The 18,659-nt window shown below is 44.9% G+C and overlaps 1 protein-coding gene across 1 annotated transcript in view; it reads right to left on the reverse strand.

Moving 5' to 3' along the window:
- Positions 1 to 18,397, reverse strand: part of RFX7 (regulatory factor X7) — a 50,108-nt gene extending 31,711 nt beyond the window's left edge. Inside the window, exon 1 of the mRNA XM_032122707.1 lies at positions 18,091 to 18,397. Within this exon, the coding sequence (XP_031978598.1) occupies positions 18,091 to 18,239 (149 nt within the window). The 5' untranslated portion in view covers positions 18,240 to 18,397. The remainder of the gene's footprint in view (positions 1 to 18,090) is intronic.
- Positions 18,398 to 18,659: the final 262 nt, after the last annotated feature.

Consider the following 18,659-nt stretch of genomic DNA (forward strand, 5'->3'; position numbering starts at 1 on the left):
TTGAAGGCTGTAGCAATTGAAGTTTCTAAATGCTGAAGACAAACTCCTGAAATTATCTTTGGGAGAATGAGACGGGGAGAAATCAGATGAAAGTATTTCCTCAAACTCCTCTTCTATCTTCTGCCAAAGTATGCATTTCTGTTTTCCCTGACCTATTTATGTATTTCTGCTCAGAACAGCCCTAACTTGGCATGGGCAGAATGAGGAGTGTGTTCTCTTCCCAGGTGAGCTGCTGAGTTTACCTTGAACTGATGGAGAGAGAGGGGAAAAAAGCAGGAAGATAAGGCAAGGAGATGCAACTCTTTTTTCAAGCGGCGTAAACCAGATGCTGCCAACCTTCCTCTAATTAAGCAATACTTTACTTTCAGGAATAGGCAGCTGAATTGCACTGAGCAATTTGGGACTATTGTATTACCAGAAGTGGCAGAATTCAGTTCCTCTGAGCACACCAAGTACCTCCTTAATGTTGCAAATACTAGAAGCCATATAACCACAAGGGATAAGAGAAGCCTTATGTCTGTAAGAGCACAAGGGAGGTCATTGGAAGAAGTAAAAGAAAGCCCTCAAGTTTATTAGCTACTGCCTAGCTAACCCTGAGCCTTCCCAAAGCCTGCACAGCACTGAAAGTAACCCTTAGCAGCTTTCTAGTTGGGAGCATTCAGCCCCTACGATAGGCAGCAGGATAACCAACACTGTGGAAGCACAGTGAACACACCTCTCAACACCCACCCCGCAGCACAGCTCCTCTCCTGGGACACGTGTGCAGAGCAGGATGCTGCCAAAGGGGCTCACGGGCTGATGAGGGACAGCAGCACCTCCAGGACACCACTGTTCTGTTCAGTCAGGAGAGATCTCCCAACCCCAAAAGTCACACAAGACCTGGCTCTCACCATTCAGGCACTGGCAGTGGACTCATTCCTCAAATGGAGGAATATGTCAACAACAGATCCAGTTCAACCAAACTCAGAAGAGCAGTGGAGCTACAATTTATTGTGCAAAATTTAGTAATGGTTTGAGTGGGTGGTCAAATGTTGGAAGCCTGGAGTGATATTATCATTAGAAGTTTGGTGCATTCAGTGAAATTGCCGGAGATACTCTGTATCCCATTCAGCCCAAGACTGAAAATATTTGCATGAACTGAAAAATCCTCCCAAAACCAGCCTCCGGATAGCTGTGCTTCATGTGCTTGGCACTCATTGGACAGCCCAGAGAAAATATTATTTCTGCCAAACCATAACACAATTGATGAAAAGGAACTACTTTCCATCACTGCTGAGAGCTGAGCCATACATCAGGAAGGCAGGGCATAACTCCTGACCAGACAGCAAGGGTTCCCCCTCTGCAGGGTTCCAGTTTCCAGCACTGGTGTATTAAGTTACATTATTACCCAACATGCAGGACTTATAGCAAAAAGTTGCAACTAATGGAAAAGCCTAGTGTGCGGTTACTTACTGTGGGCACAGTTACCTAGTTATCGTTAGACTGCAAACCACCCTTTCAGCCATCTGAGAGAGAAAATGTTTACAAAGTTATAAATTAAACTTTCTTTGGAAAAATGGAAAAACCAAAACAAAATCAAAAACCCACCAGGATCTGTTCAGGCCACAGAAAACCTCTGAGTGGCTCACATGCAGCGCACATAACCCTGACAGTGCATGGTGACACTGCTGCCCTGGTATTTTTCTCACACCTGAAAACAAGCCTTCCACAACAGAAGGATACCCAAGACAGCAGTTAGAGCTGTCTGCCAAGGAGGATTGCCTTGGCCACATGGCCTTTCAAAAATTACTGAGGAAAGCCTCTAAAAAGCCTCCATTTCCCACTGTATCAGTTGTTCCCCCAAACCATCCCCACAGGCTGTTTGTCAAACCTCTTAGCAACAGGGCCTGCAGGTAGTCTGGAAGGGCTGCTCCTGTCGGGAGCAGTAGCACCTGAGCAGCACTGCCAGGCACGTGTCTCCAAGGCACAGGAGGCATTTGGGTGTTGACAACACCCGGGAACTCCTTCTCCTGTGCAGTGTCCTGCTGCCTCCTTGCCTCTTGCAAAAACCCACTTAAGTCCCCAAGGAAAGCAAGTCAGACTGCACTACAAAGTACCAACAGTGACAGTTTCGGCAAAGTCATGTTTCTAAAAGCCATGTTAAAATAGGGTGGGTCATTATTAAACTGACCACGTATCCTTTTGGAAAGATTCAATCTGAATTCCATAACTCTGATGACATCAGGTGACATTAAAAAAAAAAAAAATCTCTCTATTTACTCTGCACGCTGTGAGAAACCACTCAATAAAAGGATTACCAACCCCATTACAGTAAGTGGTACTATCAGAAAGGTACTATTATCACATCCTTACCACGACAAGCACTGTGTCCCAGCAGCGCCTGCAGGAATCAGCTCTTAATTCTTAATCTTACTGAATTAATGCTTCTCTTTCTTAGACTAACAGCTCTAAATATATCTTTATATAACCTTCCACTCAGAAGCACAAAGAAATGTTAAACTGGAGCCAAGGATCATCTAAGGAGAAAATTATGAAACAGCCGCCTATGTGTGCTGCTACTCAATTAACATCTTAACATATGCCATGTTACATTGTCTGGCTTGGCTCACGGTGATAAAGAAGTAAAATGGCTGTAAAAGCATTTCAATTAAATATTTAGAAAGCAGAGCTGCACAAGGTTGAAACATGTTTGAATTAGCAAAATGACGACTATCCATACTGCTCAGCTAATGGTGTAAGAGCTTTAGCACAGGGCACTGAGAAAGGAAAGCACACCCCAGCCAGGCAAGGCCCTGCACCCCAGGGCCAGGACTCCCCTCCCATCCACATCTCTCACCCTCGGGCGTGCAGCAGCCAAAAATCAGGTGGCTTCTGATGCCACCTAGGGGCTCTGTCCCTGCCTGCACTGCTCCCTCCCCCGGAAAATCCAGTGTCATGCCCCAGACACCAGGCACTTGAGCCTAGCACAAACACAGGCAAATAGCGGCAAAACATTTAATACAGGACAAATTAGGTCTTTCAGGATTCAAATGCAGATATACTTTTATTCCATATAAAAGCCACAGGGACCATAATTGCATCCTAGAATCATGATGAAGTATCGTTAATTCCCTGAAGTATAAAAATAGAGCAGTGTCCACTGGAAATGTAGAAAAGTGTCCAACTCGCAGGCCTCAAAAAATAAACAAAGCAGGTATTCACCAACTGGTAAATATTGTCTCTTTCAGTTTGAAGGCAGATTCCTACTCAATCCCAGGCAAACCACCCTCCTCAGCAAAATCAGGAAGCAAAAGCTCAGCAAGCCAATAGAAGAGTGCAACGAGAAGGGTGAGCTGCAATTACTTCATCCTCCCTGTAACCTAATCCACCTCTTTCCACTTGCCAGAGAGAATAAGCCAGACCAGTTTTCCATCAGACACAGGAAGGAGCAATGCTATATCACAGTGCTGAAAAATGTAGTGGTTAGGCATGCCTTGAAGTTAATGCAGGTTAAAATGTGTCAAACACGTGACTTCAATACTTGTTACTAAAATAAATGCAATTAAAATAGTTCATAGAGGATAAAAATTTAATCCCTTCACCATTTCTGACACTATGATCATTTTATGAGTATAAATAATGCCAACTATACAAACAGCTGAACAAAGAAGGAAGATAAGGCTGCTAATGAAATGCCCAAATCTCAAATGTAGCCCATTGTAATGAACTGCCAAGAAATAATTAGCCAGCAGACATCAGAATACCTGCGTCTGAAATGTAGGTCTATAAACATCTCTTTCAGCTCTCTGAAGAAATCTAGTTGTATTCAATGCTAAAGGCTTGTTCCACTGTTCTTAAAATAACTGGGAAGAACTTGCAACAACCACACACTGCCAGGTGCTCTATTCCAACAAGACAGTCATTTAAGTTCCTGGAGTTGGGGTTTTTTTTACATTTATTTAAATGTAAAAGCCACAAGTTACTGTAATGAACTCTGAGAAGAGACAAAGAAAATGCTTTTACACCGCTCTCACCCTGGTTCTTTCAGCACTGCTCTGAATTAAAATCAGTACATATTGTTACATTCAGGCAGGAGATTCTGTTCCAAGGATGCGGTGCCCTCTGTACAGGATGTGGGAAGATAATATGACTTCAGAGGAGCCGCAGCCTATATTTATTACTAACAATCTACGATCTCAACAAAGCAGTATGAAAAAAGATTGTTTCAGTAGAAATTTTATCTCAGGAATGTCCCACTGAAAGCAGAAAGACAGAAACAGTCACCAGACATGCAGGTTTGTGGCTAAGCAGCAAATAATCCATTCCAACAACTCACGTATTCCATAATGAAAACTGTTGGGTTTAAAACTAATTATGAAAAAACAAATCAACCTTTGGTTGCTTCAGAATCCAGTCTATAGATCGCTAAGAGATCTGCTGTGCTATTTTCAGCCATGGTCAGCAGAAGCCCCATCACATTATTACTGAAGGGTCTGAACTCGAGGTGCTGTAAAGCCAACTATGAGACACTGGCATTCTTCTCCAGCCTTTGTCCCACATGGCTCCAAAAAGGATGCCTAGTGAAACCAAGGGGGTGACACTCCTCAGCAGCACTTGAAAACCAAACAGGAAATTAAGTGTACCTATAAAACACATGCACAAAATTGTTTCCCTTCCATGCCTGCAGAGCCAACAAGCTGAGGAGGAAGGCAGCACCTTGCTGTGCATCACAGCCAGCCACGGGGCACAGACCTGGTCCTCTGCTGCCTTTCCCTTGGGAAATGGTGGCTACAGACAGCTGATGGCAAAGCAAAACAACACTCATGCAAGAAAACAGGAAGAGTTCTACACTGTTTACACGTAATACACACCCATGAATGTACAAGTCTGCATAGGGCTGTGTTTGTCGTACATAGCTCAGAGCTCAGCGGAATCCAACAGAACAGCAGAACAGCTCCCAGTGTCAGCAGCTCTGCAGCAGCAAGGCTTTCCTACCACACGTTTTCCAATGCTGGCACAGGTGCCCAGATGGCAGATTTAAGCCTGCTGATAAAAACTGTGTTTCTTCTTTACTTCACATTATTTCCTTCAACATTTTCATGACCCACAGCTATCCTAGTTATGCTCTATTAACAGAGAGATTTGCTGCTACTGGTTGTACCTTTTTATTTCCCCTATTCATTTGATACCCAGGGGGGTGTCATCTGTTTTGCAGTGCCACAACCCAGTCCCCTCCAAGCCCTTCTGTGGCTTTATCCTGAGGGAGCAGACAAGACCCCCCTGCCCCGCCGAGCCCACACACCGCTCAAGTCACGACAAGCCAGCACTCAAACACCGCACACAGCCATCCCCTCTCCAACACCTGCAGGGTCAGCAGCTGCAGGTGTCCCACTGTCAGGCTGGAAAGGAGCCCCAGCCTCCACAAGGCACTGCCATCTCGATGCTCCCTGGGCCTGGCACGCACGGAGAAGCAGAGAAGCAATCTGGGGCTGCCCAGGCCTTTCACAGACACTGCACTGAGGAGGCCCAGCTTAACCCACAGGGTTTCCCTGGCGCACTCTTCGTCCCTCCTCCATGCCACAGAGATCCATCTCTCCCCTCCACACTGAACGGCTCCCCCATAGGCATCAGCCTGTCTTTCTGCAAGCAAATCCAGCTTTTATCTAGCCCTCTCCTCCCAATGCTGCTTGCAACATCCTATTATCCCTGCTTCTGCCCTGATTTCTGGACACATGCATTCGTCTTTCTCCTTGCTCCCTTTTCTCTCATAGCTGCCCACCACACAGCTCCTCTGCACCCTTTTTTCCACTTGAGGAACCTGTACCCGATTGCTGACTCCCACGGAATGCAATTCTTGCAACCTCTTAGGTTTCCCTGTGCTGAGTAATGCTCTGAGTATCTACATGCACTCTCCAAGCACCTGCCTACTAAAAGGGTCACTCACTTCTTTCCTGCTTGATGGACATGGCTTCACTGCCATAGGAAAGGCAACTTCCCTCTCCAACCTGTGCCATGTTGCTCACTGGTACATTGCAGAACCCTCTCCTGTCCTTGACTTTTATCGTCAGCTGAAAATTTAAAGCTGAACATATGCAGGATGAACATGGCACTGCTGCCTGATGGTGACCATACGACCTCCCACAGGTTCTTACAGGCATCCATCCTTCAGCCTTGCACCTGCACCGAGGCACTTCTCACTCACCTCTGCTTGTAGCCAGAAGACTCTTGCCTATCTCAAAGGTCAGTTCACTGAATGCTAAAGCAATGTAACTCATCAGCTTTCCATCCTCTACTTCTGGGGGATAGAAAAAATAATCCACGTGGCAGCTTTTTAAATGGTTTTAAACCCTAAACTAGTACCTTCAGAAGAGTTACAAACACATGCTACTCCAATTCTCATGGATTTATTTTGAAACATTTGAGTTCCCCTAGCCTACAAACCAGGTAAACTTTAGTTTCCTTGCAGACTCAAAGGTTGCCTAAACCTGTAAGCTGCACTTGCTTAAAATTAAAGCTGCACAAAATTTAATTAGCCTAAAGCCTTGTAAGCTCATATGTGCATGCATCCATATCAGTTTGCACCTACAAAGCTGAGTTTAAACACAACTGCACTCACTCCTAGGTGGCAAATTAACTGTCCAACAGGTACCTTACACAGCCCTGCAAGGCAGGACTGGCTGCTCCCACCTGGATCATGTTTGTCAGCTCTGGGGCTGCAACCATCAGGCCAGCCCAGCTCCACAGCAGCAGCACAGAGCTCCAGGGCAGCACTGCAGAACCTGCAGCGTGGGGCAGGCCAACACCATCCACTGCACCCACTGCCTCCTTTCCTGCCAGGCTGCCTCTGCAGCCATGATGAATGAACATGTGAGTCTATCAGAATACTTCATCTAAAACCTGTTAACGAATGGAAATTACAAACAGCAAGCATCTGACGACTATTTAATACCCACAACTTTAGCGTTCAGTTCTCTGAGTCCTCAGAACAGGGAACAATGCATGCAGCCAGTTTGCTGCCTCTACAGGCAACCAGGGGGACAGGACCCAAAAACCTCAGAACTTAGCCATTTTCTTCTCAAGTAACATACCTGCTTTGCAGGCACAGCCTCATCCATAAGCATTTTGATATATATTTCAGAAGTTTTCATATTGTCATGGTTTTCTTTTGAAAATGCAGCAGAGGGCATGTGACCCATTCTAGTACAAAGTACTGAAGCCACAGCCACACAGGCCACTGAGTTTAGCACCCTATTCAGACAACTTACAGAACACTTGCATAGATTCATTATTCATAGCATTTATACTCCAAACATCCCAGGGAACTGCACAATTACACCACAACTTACTTAGCAAAAGAGTCAAAACCAGAAAAGGCTGTCCTTGATTAAATCTAGATCAGATTTCAGAAAAGCTGTACTAAACTTCTGACTTTCCAAAAATCGTAACGCCAGAGAATTATATTTAAGATATATGTAGACAGTTCTAAAGCAATACTAACTGAGGTCGCCACACTGTTGACATTCACTTGTAGGCCGCAGCACGTTTTCAGCATCTAACAATACACTGAATTATGTTTCTGTAAAAGTTTCATGCTAATGTCACCCACAATTACTTGTCTGAGGGGTCCTTCCAGAAGGAGACATTGCTTAAGAGCACAACAGAATTAATCAGTCTGGATTTTCATTCCTGTGAATCACATCATGTGTAAACATTCCAGTGGGAGAGCAGATGTCCGCATTAAGAGAATGAAAATGTCCTTTCCTGATTATTAACACAGTTTGATTTCAATTTTCAAGGTGAACTATATGCTGCTTTGCCACTCCTTTGCTCAGCAGCTGAACTAATCAAGACAAAACTGCAGCTCACCTGAGTTTGACAAATTCCAGCAGAATACAACACACTCAAGCTATCTCCTGATCCTACACTGGACCTCACCACAAAGCTACTGCTATTTAAAGTACTCAGCAGTAACTAAGAACTTCACTAAAGTGACAAGAATCACTGTAAAGTGACAAATAACAATTATTAGTTTTGCACTGCAAACACTTACCCACTGCAAGTATTTTCACCCTGAACAGCTGGAGCTACTCACCAACAGCACCCCAGTGCACACATGGGTGATTTAAGCGTTCACAGAAGGGCTTCCACACATGTGAACCATGGTACGCATAACCTAAACTTTGGTTTTCAATTAAGTTACAAGTCTCACCAACTTTATTGTACAAACCATGGTGATATATGAACCCACATTCCTAACTCCTCCAAGAGAACCAAGCTAGCAAGAAAAAGCAGCAGTCCATGCAGATATGTTCCATGAGAGCTAAATGGGGACTGCTTAAACTCACTGGTACTAAACACAACAAAGTATTTTGTGTTTCATTTTTATTCTTAGCCTTAGAGCTCAGGACTATTACCATTTTTTTAGCTGCTATTAACTGAAAACTGACTACTCAGTACATTCAGGCATGGATCTACAGGGTAATCAGGCAGCTGGCTTCTACTCAGAAGTAATCAATAAGAGATAGGTGTGTGGATATCTTTGTGGAACACAGACTTAATTATATAGGTTACCAAATCTTAAGGGTCAGCATTTTGGCATTTTTTTGAATGATAAAATGATGTTCAAGATTAATTTTTAACTGAAAATTCACTATAAACTGCATTTAGACAAACCTTTGTCCAGTGTAATTAAACACACACAAACCACCAGCATTTCCAAATATTTTATTTGATTCAGCAAGCTATCTCCCAAAATTTGATAGATTATGTTCAAAATATCCTTTTCCAGGGATATTTCTAGCATTTTAAAACTATATCTATCATTCCAATTTCGCTCACTTGTTGAATGGAAGAGGAAAATACACTTTTCCCTCAGCTGCCACTTCATTTCTCAACTTTTTAGGAGTCAGTGATTGAACTATACCACTGGAATCAAGCATAATGAAGGTAATGCAGAGCAGGCTCCTGGAGCCAAAAGCTGGCTTAGCTCTTCAGCAAACAGTGGTTCCAGGTGTGCAGCTTCCAATTACTGCCAGTGAGTAACCCGACTGTCTTTTAAATATCAACTAATTCATTTAGTTTATATGACCACTAACAGCAACTGTAGGCCCTCATCGTTTATCATGCTAATACATTAAAAAAGTCAAACCATAAAGAAAATAGACCAATTTTTTATACGCCCTTAATGAAAGGAATTTTGTCACACTTTGTCAGAGCTTGGATAAAAGGTTTTTGTGGCCCAGTCTGACTCCCACAAGATTAGTTCAAAATTATTTTTGGCCTTTTCTTCAGACAGTCCCATCACAGCAGAAGGAGCTGCAGCTTTCACCAAGGGCTGGCTGGCCTCACAGATGCCTCACCCACAGCAACCAGCTTCCACAGAAGCAGCGCATGGACCACAGAGCAATCACTGACCTTGCACTGAAGCACAAAGCATCTGAACCAAGCAGGGTGTGGGAGATGGGAGCCCTGAGTGGATGGTGCCAAGCACCAACGAGCACAGCTCTCTTTGGCAGAGCATCCTGTGTGCTCTTCCCAGGAAACTACTGCCTTCACACCCACAGCACAGGCAACAAACTGGTTCTGCCAGAGGATGTCCAGCCCAGAAGTAGAAGCTTTGAGTCTCAATTTCAGATTGCCTCCAGACACCGAATTCACACAGGATCCAGAATCCCCTTGCAGAATTCTCCCCCTGGTTTAATAAGCAGCCAAGCCTCTTGAGTACTTTCCTCCAATGAATTAGCAATAAAACTAACATGTGGTTCTGGAAAAAGGAGTTGTCACCATTTTTCAGAGCAGATTAAAAAACAAGACTAAAATTCCATCCACAAAAAATATTAAATAAATATTAAAGCTTTTCAGTTTAGAGGCCTTGAAAGAGTTACCACTTGTGGTACTGAGTAAGTGCCTTTCCAGTCTGTATTTTACTGTAGCAGTGTCTCTGAAGAGGAAGTCAGAAAGACCACTCCAGGTATTTTCAAGAAGGCAGTAAGGCAAACACAGGAGAACAAACTCCCCATCCTATTACAGAGCACACTTTGCTCACAAACTAATTCTTGTTTGTCCAAAGGATGCTTGTGGTAGATACTTACAAGGCAACTTCGTTCATACTAAGAAAAAGTTCCAACAGTTTGTATTGCTGACCACTTTAAAAACAGTTATAATTCACTGCTTTATAGGCAAAGTCATGAACTGTAATTCCTACTGTCCAGTGCAATCCAACTTTTTTATGCACAGGTGTTCCAACAACCTTATAATGGCACTTCGGAATTTCTGACAAAGAAATACAGATTGCCTGCATGCCTGTGAGGCCATCCATCAGAAAGGACAGGCATCGATCATGGACCCTGACATTTAACCACAAACTTCCTCTCAGGGGGAGATACAAACATGCCTCATTTAATAAACAAGTTCTCCCCAGGAACAAGATTTTCTTCCCAAACTTGAAGTACCTGACAATGGGCAAGTGATAGCAGTCCCAGCCAGCTCCAAGCAAAAGCTAAGCAGGACTCATTGCTGCGGAGAAACACAGGTACACCTCCAGAAACCCACGGACACACCCCCTGCCCTGGAACAGCCAGTGCTGCCCATGCAGGGTGTCTGTGGGTTACAGCTGGGGAGGGACAACAGCTCACGTCACACAAGCAATAAAGACAATAAATACAATAAAGACAATGCCCCTCACTGAGTGCAGGTCCCACCAGCTAGAGCCACCCCATCCTCAGCCCTGCAGCAACACCCGGCCTCCCCTCCCTTTGACAGGTACAGTGTCACCACAGCAACCACAAGCAATTAAAAAGAAGCAACAAGGAAAATATTTGGAAAGTTTTGAATGGTTTTTTCCACTGTCTTAATGATTAAACATTCAACAACACAAAACACTTGGCAGCTTACTGAAAGCCTCTTGATGGCACAGCAGCCGATAACAAGCATCCTACTTGATGAAAGATAATCCTTTTTCCATTAAATCAAGAAAGCATTAAAATTGAGATATGGCTAACTCCATTCGGAACAAAACAAAACAAACCCTCAAAATTCCCAAAGATCTAATGGAACACCATAAAACATCCCGCCACTTCCAGAATTTTTAGATTTAGGGGATTCTTCTTGCTGGCTTGAAAGCACCAATTTGTGCTGGCCTTTTGCTCAGGCTCTTTCTGGGTGACAGTGCACTCACTGCTTTTTCACCTATTCAATTTACCTTTTGAATCACCTGCTGATAGCTTTGTAACACACAGTCCAGCATTCCACCTGGACTGCTCCAGAGGGAAGCCAGGAAGCTTCCTCCCTATCCCCGTTGCCAGTTTAAAAATAAAGAGTTCCTTATTTATATAAGAGGCTTTGTAATATTAGATATTAGAAAGGCTTGAACCAAAAATCCAAATTTGGATTCCGATCTGAATTTTGCAGCTCTGGCCCTTCTCCAAATACTTCTGTTTGGCAAGCGGCTGAGGAGAGTAACAAGAGAAGGCAACATACATAAGTTATGGGATCTGTATAAAAACATTAAGCTCAACCCCTGCTCTCAAAACTACACACACACACACAGAGAAAAAGACTAACAAAACCACCCCAAGCTCCAATTAATTAAAAGATTAATCAGTGCTTCAGTGTAAGTCTGATTACCCCAACCTGAGCAGTACTGTCATCTCACCCAATTATACAATTTTTTTCTGATTAATTTATACAGTACCCAGAAACTTTTAGGGAGGGTTTCCAAGTGTTCTTCTCAGGTAGAGATTTGGATTCCTACTTGGCAAGGGCATACAGACACATGTAAATCACACAGAACTCTCCCAAGTGGCAAGCAACCCAGTTACAGAGGCCTGGGATGACAATCCTGCAATTCTGTGCTTATTAAGAACTCATTAGAACTGCTGCTCTGAATCACAAAGTCACACCATCTAACTTGCTTCAATGAAGAAACTCCTGCAGTGGAAAGTAAAATGTTTATGAAACAAGGAATTGCGTATGTTTGATGCTGTGAAGTCAACAATTCCATGCGCTCCAATGCATTCCAAATGAACAGCAGTAAAACTTCTCCAAATCTTTTATTACTTGAATAGTGCTTTCCCCCTGTATAGTTTTTAGATTCTATTGTTTCAAAAAACAAAGACAAACAAAACCCACAAACAAGAGTGAAAAATCCACTCTTCCTAAAAGCAGGTTTATAAAGACCTTTCTTCTGCAAAGCTATTCCCTCCAACTTGGAGCCAGGATATTCAATAAAACCTCAGCTCCATTCTCCAAAGGTTACATAAAGGTCACCATTCATTTTACTCAGGTTTATTTTCTAACCTTGTAAAAACGCCTGCAGACCAAATTGGCTTCCACACCTGCTGACCTAGAAACTCCACCACTGTGGTGGCCGTGCCCCATTTTGGAAAGTTGCTTCTCCTCCCACGCCGCCCTGGCACCGACTGCTGCACCGCTGACCTGCCCGCTCCTGGCACCCGGAGGCTTTCCCAACAGCACAGGGATGCACTGCAGCAGGGAACAGCAAAAGCATCTGAATGCTGCTTTGCTGAGAAGGAATTCTTCTGGAAGGCTTCCCCCCAAAAGAAGAGTTTCCTGTACACAGGAATGTGTAGTAACAGGTAACGGGTGCACCTGGCCCTTGTTCAGAGGAGTGGAAGGTCTCCAAACAACCCACGGAGGCCATCTTCAGGAGAAGTCGTCGAGCTGAGAAAGTGACAAATGGTGTAGGATTTATTCTGTCCAATTCATGAGTTCTGCACCACAGATGGCTACACGCCGGTTTAAAATTTGTTTGCAGTCAGAGAATTAGGCACATGAAGTGATGGGATGGATTGTTTTATGAAAACATCTTTCCTAAGAGCTGGCCCTCACCTCAGAAATGCATTTTTTTTCCTCCACAATAACTACATGGGAACTTGTACAGAACAAGGTGGAGTGAAATGAAACAAATTCCACTTTCTGTTCCTATCCATTTGGGGAAGCAGAGTGTGAAGGAGAACGACAAGCTCCTAAATGCTTTGCCCAAGGAGGGGTGACCTTCCCCGAAATTACCATGAACTACTCTAAAATATGGTCCACAGTTCAATTTTTTCCTATGTATTTGACTGCTTATACACCATAGCAGGCAATACATTCAGGACAGGCAAACCTCCCCATCACCTGGAAACAGTGGAACCAAAAAGCCAGGGAAAACTGAGTTAGTGACAAGAAATCTTTGCAGTTTTACACATCATCTCTCGGCTGAGGAGCTCAAGGTCCTTTTTCAAAGGAGATAAACACACTTCTGATGTGGCATAGATTTAGTGAAATGAGTGCAGCCTGTACACCAGTCAATGATAATGATTTGATTTTCCTCACAGAAATCAGTAATCTGTAATTGAAGAATTATAACCTGTGTTTCTCACCTCCAACAATGAATTAACCAGGATGAAGGAGGGAATGACAGCCATTGCATTTTGGGCTGAGGACACAGAATAACCACAATTACTCTGTAATCAGAGGAAATTTTGAGTTCTCTCAATTTTGACAGGCTACTTAACAAAATACTGAAGGTTACGTTGGGGTTTTTTTCCTTTATTTCCTGTCTCCCTCTCCCAAGCTACGAGAAAAAATGCAGATGGATTGGTTTACATGTTAATCCAACTTGACTCAAGAAATATTTGTTTTAAAAAAATACATACAGAAATTTCAACTGCAGAAAAAAAACTACCAGAAAGGTATATCCACCTGCATTTGCTAAAAGCCTGAAACACATACCCCTCAAGCTTCCCTCTTCATTGCCAGGCATTTTATCAAAAATATCAAGACTGATATCAATTTTTTCTGCTGACCTAACTATACAAATAAGTAGCAATTCTTATTATGAAAAACCTTGACTGCATTTCCCAAGTTGCAGAACATTTGCTCTGCCAACAGCTAAGTGACAATCCACGTTTGCTGACAATGCCTAATGAGGAGTGATGGATGCAACTGCAGGAGGGAGCAGGAATGTTTTAAGTCATAAGAAAGAATGGAGCCTTCCAAAGATTAGAAAACACTGGTGTTACAACCAGCTAATCTGGTTTTCTAGCACAATACCAAGAGCCCAAAACTAACAAGGGCGCAATTCACCTCCTACTCCTTCTTCAACATGAGACAAACTGGGCCTTAGGACACATAATTTCGGCACTGCCTGGACTCGCTCATGGTTTTCCAATACAACTTCTAGCTAGAAGAGTGATTTGAGGACAAAAATTATTGGTCAGAAACCCACACCCACGTCCAGCTGAAATGGCTGCAAATGCAATGCTTTGTGTTTGCCACTCCACACTGCCTGGTCCTCAGCTTGGTTTACACACGAGACACTGGGGCGGGGAAGGACAGAAATTAATCTCTCGAGCAGAATTGCTATATTCAAATCCTAACAGATGCTTTTAGGACAAAAAGAGCTGAGATGCAGGCAAGGTGAAAGAAGCTAGGGCCAATCCATGCACAGATGCAAGCACCAGATTACTATTTACAACAGTAAACAAGTGCTCATTGCAGAATCATCACCAGTTATTCGCAACAGTGAACAAGAAAACAAACCTGTCTGTTCCTTCAGTGTTCACAGCTACTGGATTTTGGATTAATACAGTGAGTGGAGGGATTAAATTGCCTAAAACTGTTGGTCTTTTTCTTTTATGCCAGTGATGACAGACCCTCAGCTGACACCACCCTCCCTGGGCCATCTCTGCATTTCAATCCTCATGCCACGCTGCTTTTACATCCATACTTTGCTGGCTGTCTTCAGCTGTAAGATATTCCTTGGCAAGTCAATGTGATACTGAGTAGACTCTGTCTTCACCACCATATGTTTGGGTACAGAAACATCATATACAAATAACACACATTTGGTAATACAGCACCCTCACCCGAAGAAATAATTGAAACCCCATTAGTCTATATGCTCAGACAGCTGACTAGGGAGGTTTTCCCGCCTCGGGCTCTAACGTCTGGACAAAAAGCTATTAATAAATATGAAAGGTTTAATGAATCTAAAGAGAAATAAAAACAGACAGATTAAGGCCCAGTGTCCAGCGAGGACCAGGGCAATTTACAAACCCACCCATGCCGACACTAATCAGCCAGGCTGGGCTCCCAAAGACGTGTTCTCTCTGTCTAGACTTCTAATCCGTCAATGGGAAAAGACATCCAGTATTATTTCTGCCTGCTTCACCCACACCGTAAGAACACATCCAACCGCCTCAGCAACTCACATGCACAGCACAAAACAAAACCAGACACCACTTTGCTGCATGTGTTCCAGTGGGGCAGGCAGGACACAAATACAGATAGACAGTGATGAGCTTCAATTACTGTAACCAAATAGCAGTTAAATACCTGTAAGGGATGCTGCAATGCAAATAAATACTTCCTGATTTGTTCTTAAGCACAGCTAGGTCACTCCTTTATCTTCCCCTCCTTAGCTCAAACTAGTGGTCACTTTATATGCTAAAAAACACCCCGACCAAAAAAAAAATAAAAACAAAAAAACAAAAAACAAACCACCAAACCCAACAGACTGGACACCTAAATTGCACATTTTTAAGTCTTCACTCACCACGTCTGCAAATGCAACCAGCAGGACATAACCTGTTGTTTCATACAAGGCACTCCAGATGTACACAATTACTTAATATGTTTTTGTCAACCTACATTTTAATTTAATAAACAGAATAAACTAAGTATGAGTTGAGATAATGAATAGCTCATTGTCCCACTCGCGGCCTGCATCACTCTCTATATTTACATTTGTCTGTAAAGTAGAGGGACAAGCACAGACTTGTTTGTGATCCTCAAGTCCAGTATTTCAGTAGCTGCTATATTTTGCTATACTACTATTTTCATTGACAATACAATTTGAAAACTGAATCCTTTTAAAAAACCAACCAAACAAAACAACCCTGTAACAAACACAACCAACTAAAACCCTCCATCCACTATGCACAAACATGTGTAGGAAAAAAGGAGGTAGGGGGAAAACAACAGAGTACTGATCTGGATGTGTTAAACCCACTGGAAAGCAAAGGGGAAACTGAATGCACCAACCTGCCAGCATATGAAACTGGCACGGCAAGGGAAGAGGGGAGGAAGAGGAGGGAAGGAGAAAAGAGGAAGCTCTGCTCCACACATTACAGCTCGTTCTGTTAACAGCAGCGTATTGCCATTTTCACAACCAGCCTTCCACAATCCCTCCCGCTGTTTATCCATCACCAGCACCCACTGAACAGAGAGCAGACCCCAGACTGCCGGAACAGGAGACTTTTCACTGTTTACTGGGGCGCAGTGTGCACAACGGCTCCAGCAGTGCTCTTCATCCTGGGTGCTCCAGAACAACCACCGCATCTCCAGGAAGACGCAAATTAACGTTAAACTCCAACCTCAAATGAAGACTGCTTAATCACAACAGAGAAACATAAGATTTGAAGACATCAAAAGAAAAGCTTTTCTTATAAAAAAATAACCTTATCTTCAAATACTGCATTTCAACAGCACAGCCTGCAGGGAATGGATGCTGCCTGAGAGCAGCAGGGAAGTTGAAGCCCGGTGCAGGAAGCAGGTAGCCAGGAGGAACACTCTGTGAGGGTGAGGAACGCCTGTGAAAGTACCAGGAGACAGGGCTGCAAGGTGCTGGCAAAACCTCTGCTGGTCACAGGCACTTGGCACCAGGCAAGCCACTCACCCCGGGCAAAACGCTACATTCCTTCGTAGCAAATGTGAGCTTGGGCTATTCAACAAGTTCACCTGAATCAAACAAGCAGCTTTCATTTCAGAAGCTAACATATGTGCTCTTTTTCCTTGAAAAGAAAACCGACAATAAAAGCAGAGGTTTTACTTAGTAGCCATTTTGTCTTCAACTTGAACATGATACCTAATCTGAATGCAATGTAAACATGCTCTCCGAGGCTCATTTCCAAACAGCATGTTCATGCAAAGAGAAGAAAACATGAAAAGGCCACCATTAAATACCATAATATATTAGGAGGGTGTGAAGATTTCATGATCTAGAAAGACAGAAAATTCTGCAGTTCATATTCCTTCTCTAGGTCACATTGCAGAGAAAACCAAAACAAAAGGTAGCAAGTGTGGATTAAGGAGAATGAACTATTATTTACCGTTTAAATAAATAAAAATAAAACAACCACCATCCCAATAATAAATGCAATTTCAGTATGCCATACAATAAAAGAATCTGAAGGTAAAATTATATTTAGATTCTCTTTATTTTCTAGTGACATCCATTCAAACCATACAATCTAACTGTAATATGACGTAATATGCAAGACAGATCAGTATGTTTTTCTTGGGATGAGTATATGTATAAAATACACATGGTGTGTGTGTATATAAAGGAAAACATTATATGAGTAACCTGTATTCACAACTCCTAACTTTCACTACTCTTTATCAGTGCCCTCAGCCAAAAGCAGCTTTTAAAAACATACATAAAATACAAATGCTGCAGGTGACAGCCTCTTACAGGTATTTAAGAAAAAAACAACAAAAAACGATAAAGTGCTTTATGTGCAGCAAGCTAAACTCGATTCACCTCGTTCCCTCAATACACATAAAATAAAATTCTTAATTAAAATGCTGGTTTTACTAGGAATTTGAAATTTTAGGGGAAAAAATCAACAAAAAATAACCTGGCTTCCTATGCAGAAACTTGAAAACCATCGTAAGCTCCAGCCGAAACTGCATTTGAACTGCCTGACTGGGACTTCAGAAGAGCAGAGGTTTACAGAAGGCTGGACAATCGCACCCTTCCTGCCCGGCTCCGCAACCCCCGCTGCACCAGCGCCGTGGTGGGGGCTCATGTGCGCGCTACAAACACGGCCGGGAGCGCCGCGGGCCGCGGAAGATGCGCCCGGCTCCAGCGCCCGCGGCAGGTGACCCGTGCCCACCGCCCCACCACAGCCGGGCAGCGCCGCCGACCGCCCGCACACGGGGCTGGTCCTGCCCGGGTGGCATCACCCGCGGGCACGGCCCGGCCGCGACCCCCGCCCGCGAACACGCGTGTGCTCCGCGCTGCCCGCACAAAGGGGCCGCGCCCCCCCCCCGCACCCACGCAGCCCCCCGGCCCTTGCCCCGCTCCCCCGGCCCGGCCCTTACCAGATGGAGCTGCGGATCTTGTGCTGCAGCGCGCTGGCCTCGCCACCCTGCAGCCCCGGCACCAGGGCCGGCAGGGCCCCGCCGGGGGCGGGGGTGCCGGCGAGCCGCCGCGGCGGCTGCCCTCCCTCCGGCTGCTGCTCCTCGGCCATGGGACGTGAGCGGCGCTGGCCGCACTAGGCCTCTGCCGCAGCGCTCGAGTGAGTCGCCTTCCCCCGCTGCCCGGGGGACATCACGGGCGGAACCCGTCCCGCCGCTACGCCGCAGGATGGCGAGCCCGGCCCGCGGCTCGGCGCATGGCGCCCGGCCCCCGCCGCCCCCGCGCAGGGTCGCTCCGCGCTCCCCCGCCCCGCAGCAGCACCTGGCCTGGCCTGGCCCGGCCCGGCCCGCCCCGGCCCGCCCCGCGCTGCTCCTCGCCCCGCGGAACGCCGTGCCCGCTCGGCCGCCGAGTGCGCAGGCTCGGCGTGCCCGACACTCGGGCCGCCCCGCGCCGCCGCCGCCGCTGCCGCTGGGGAGGGGGCTGGGGCCGGGTCCGGGACCACGACTGGAGTCGGGGGCGGCGAGTGCAGCCA

Source organism: Corvus moneduloides, chromosome 13, assembly GCF_009650955.1.
Source record: "Corvus moneduloides isolate bCorMon1 chromosome 13, bCorMon1.pri, whole genome shotgun sequence".
NCBI lineage: Eukaryota > Metazoa > Chordata > Aves > Passeriformes > Corvidae > Corvus > Corvus moneduloides.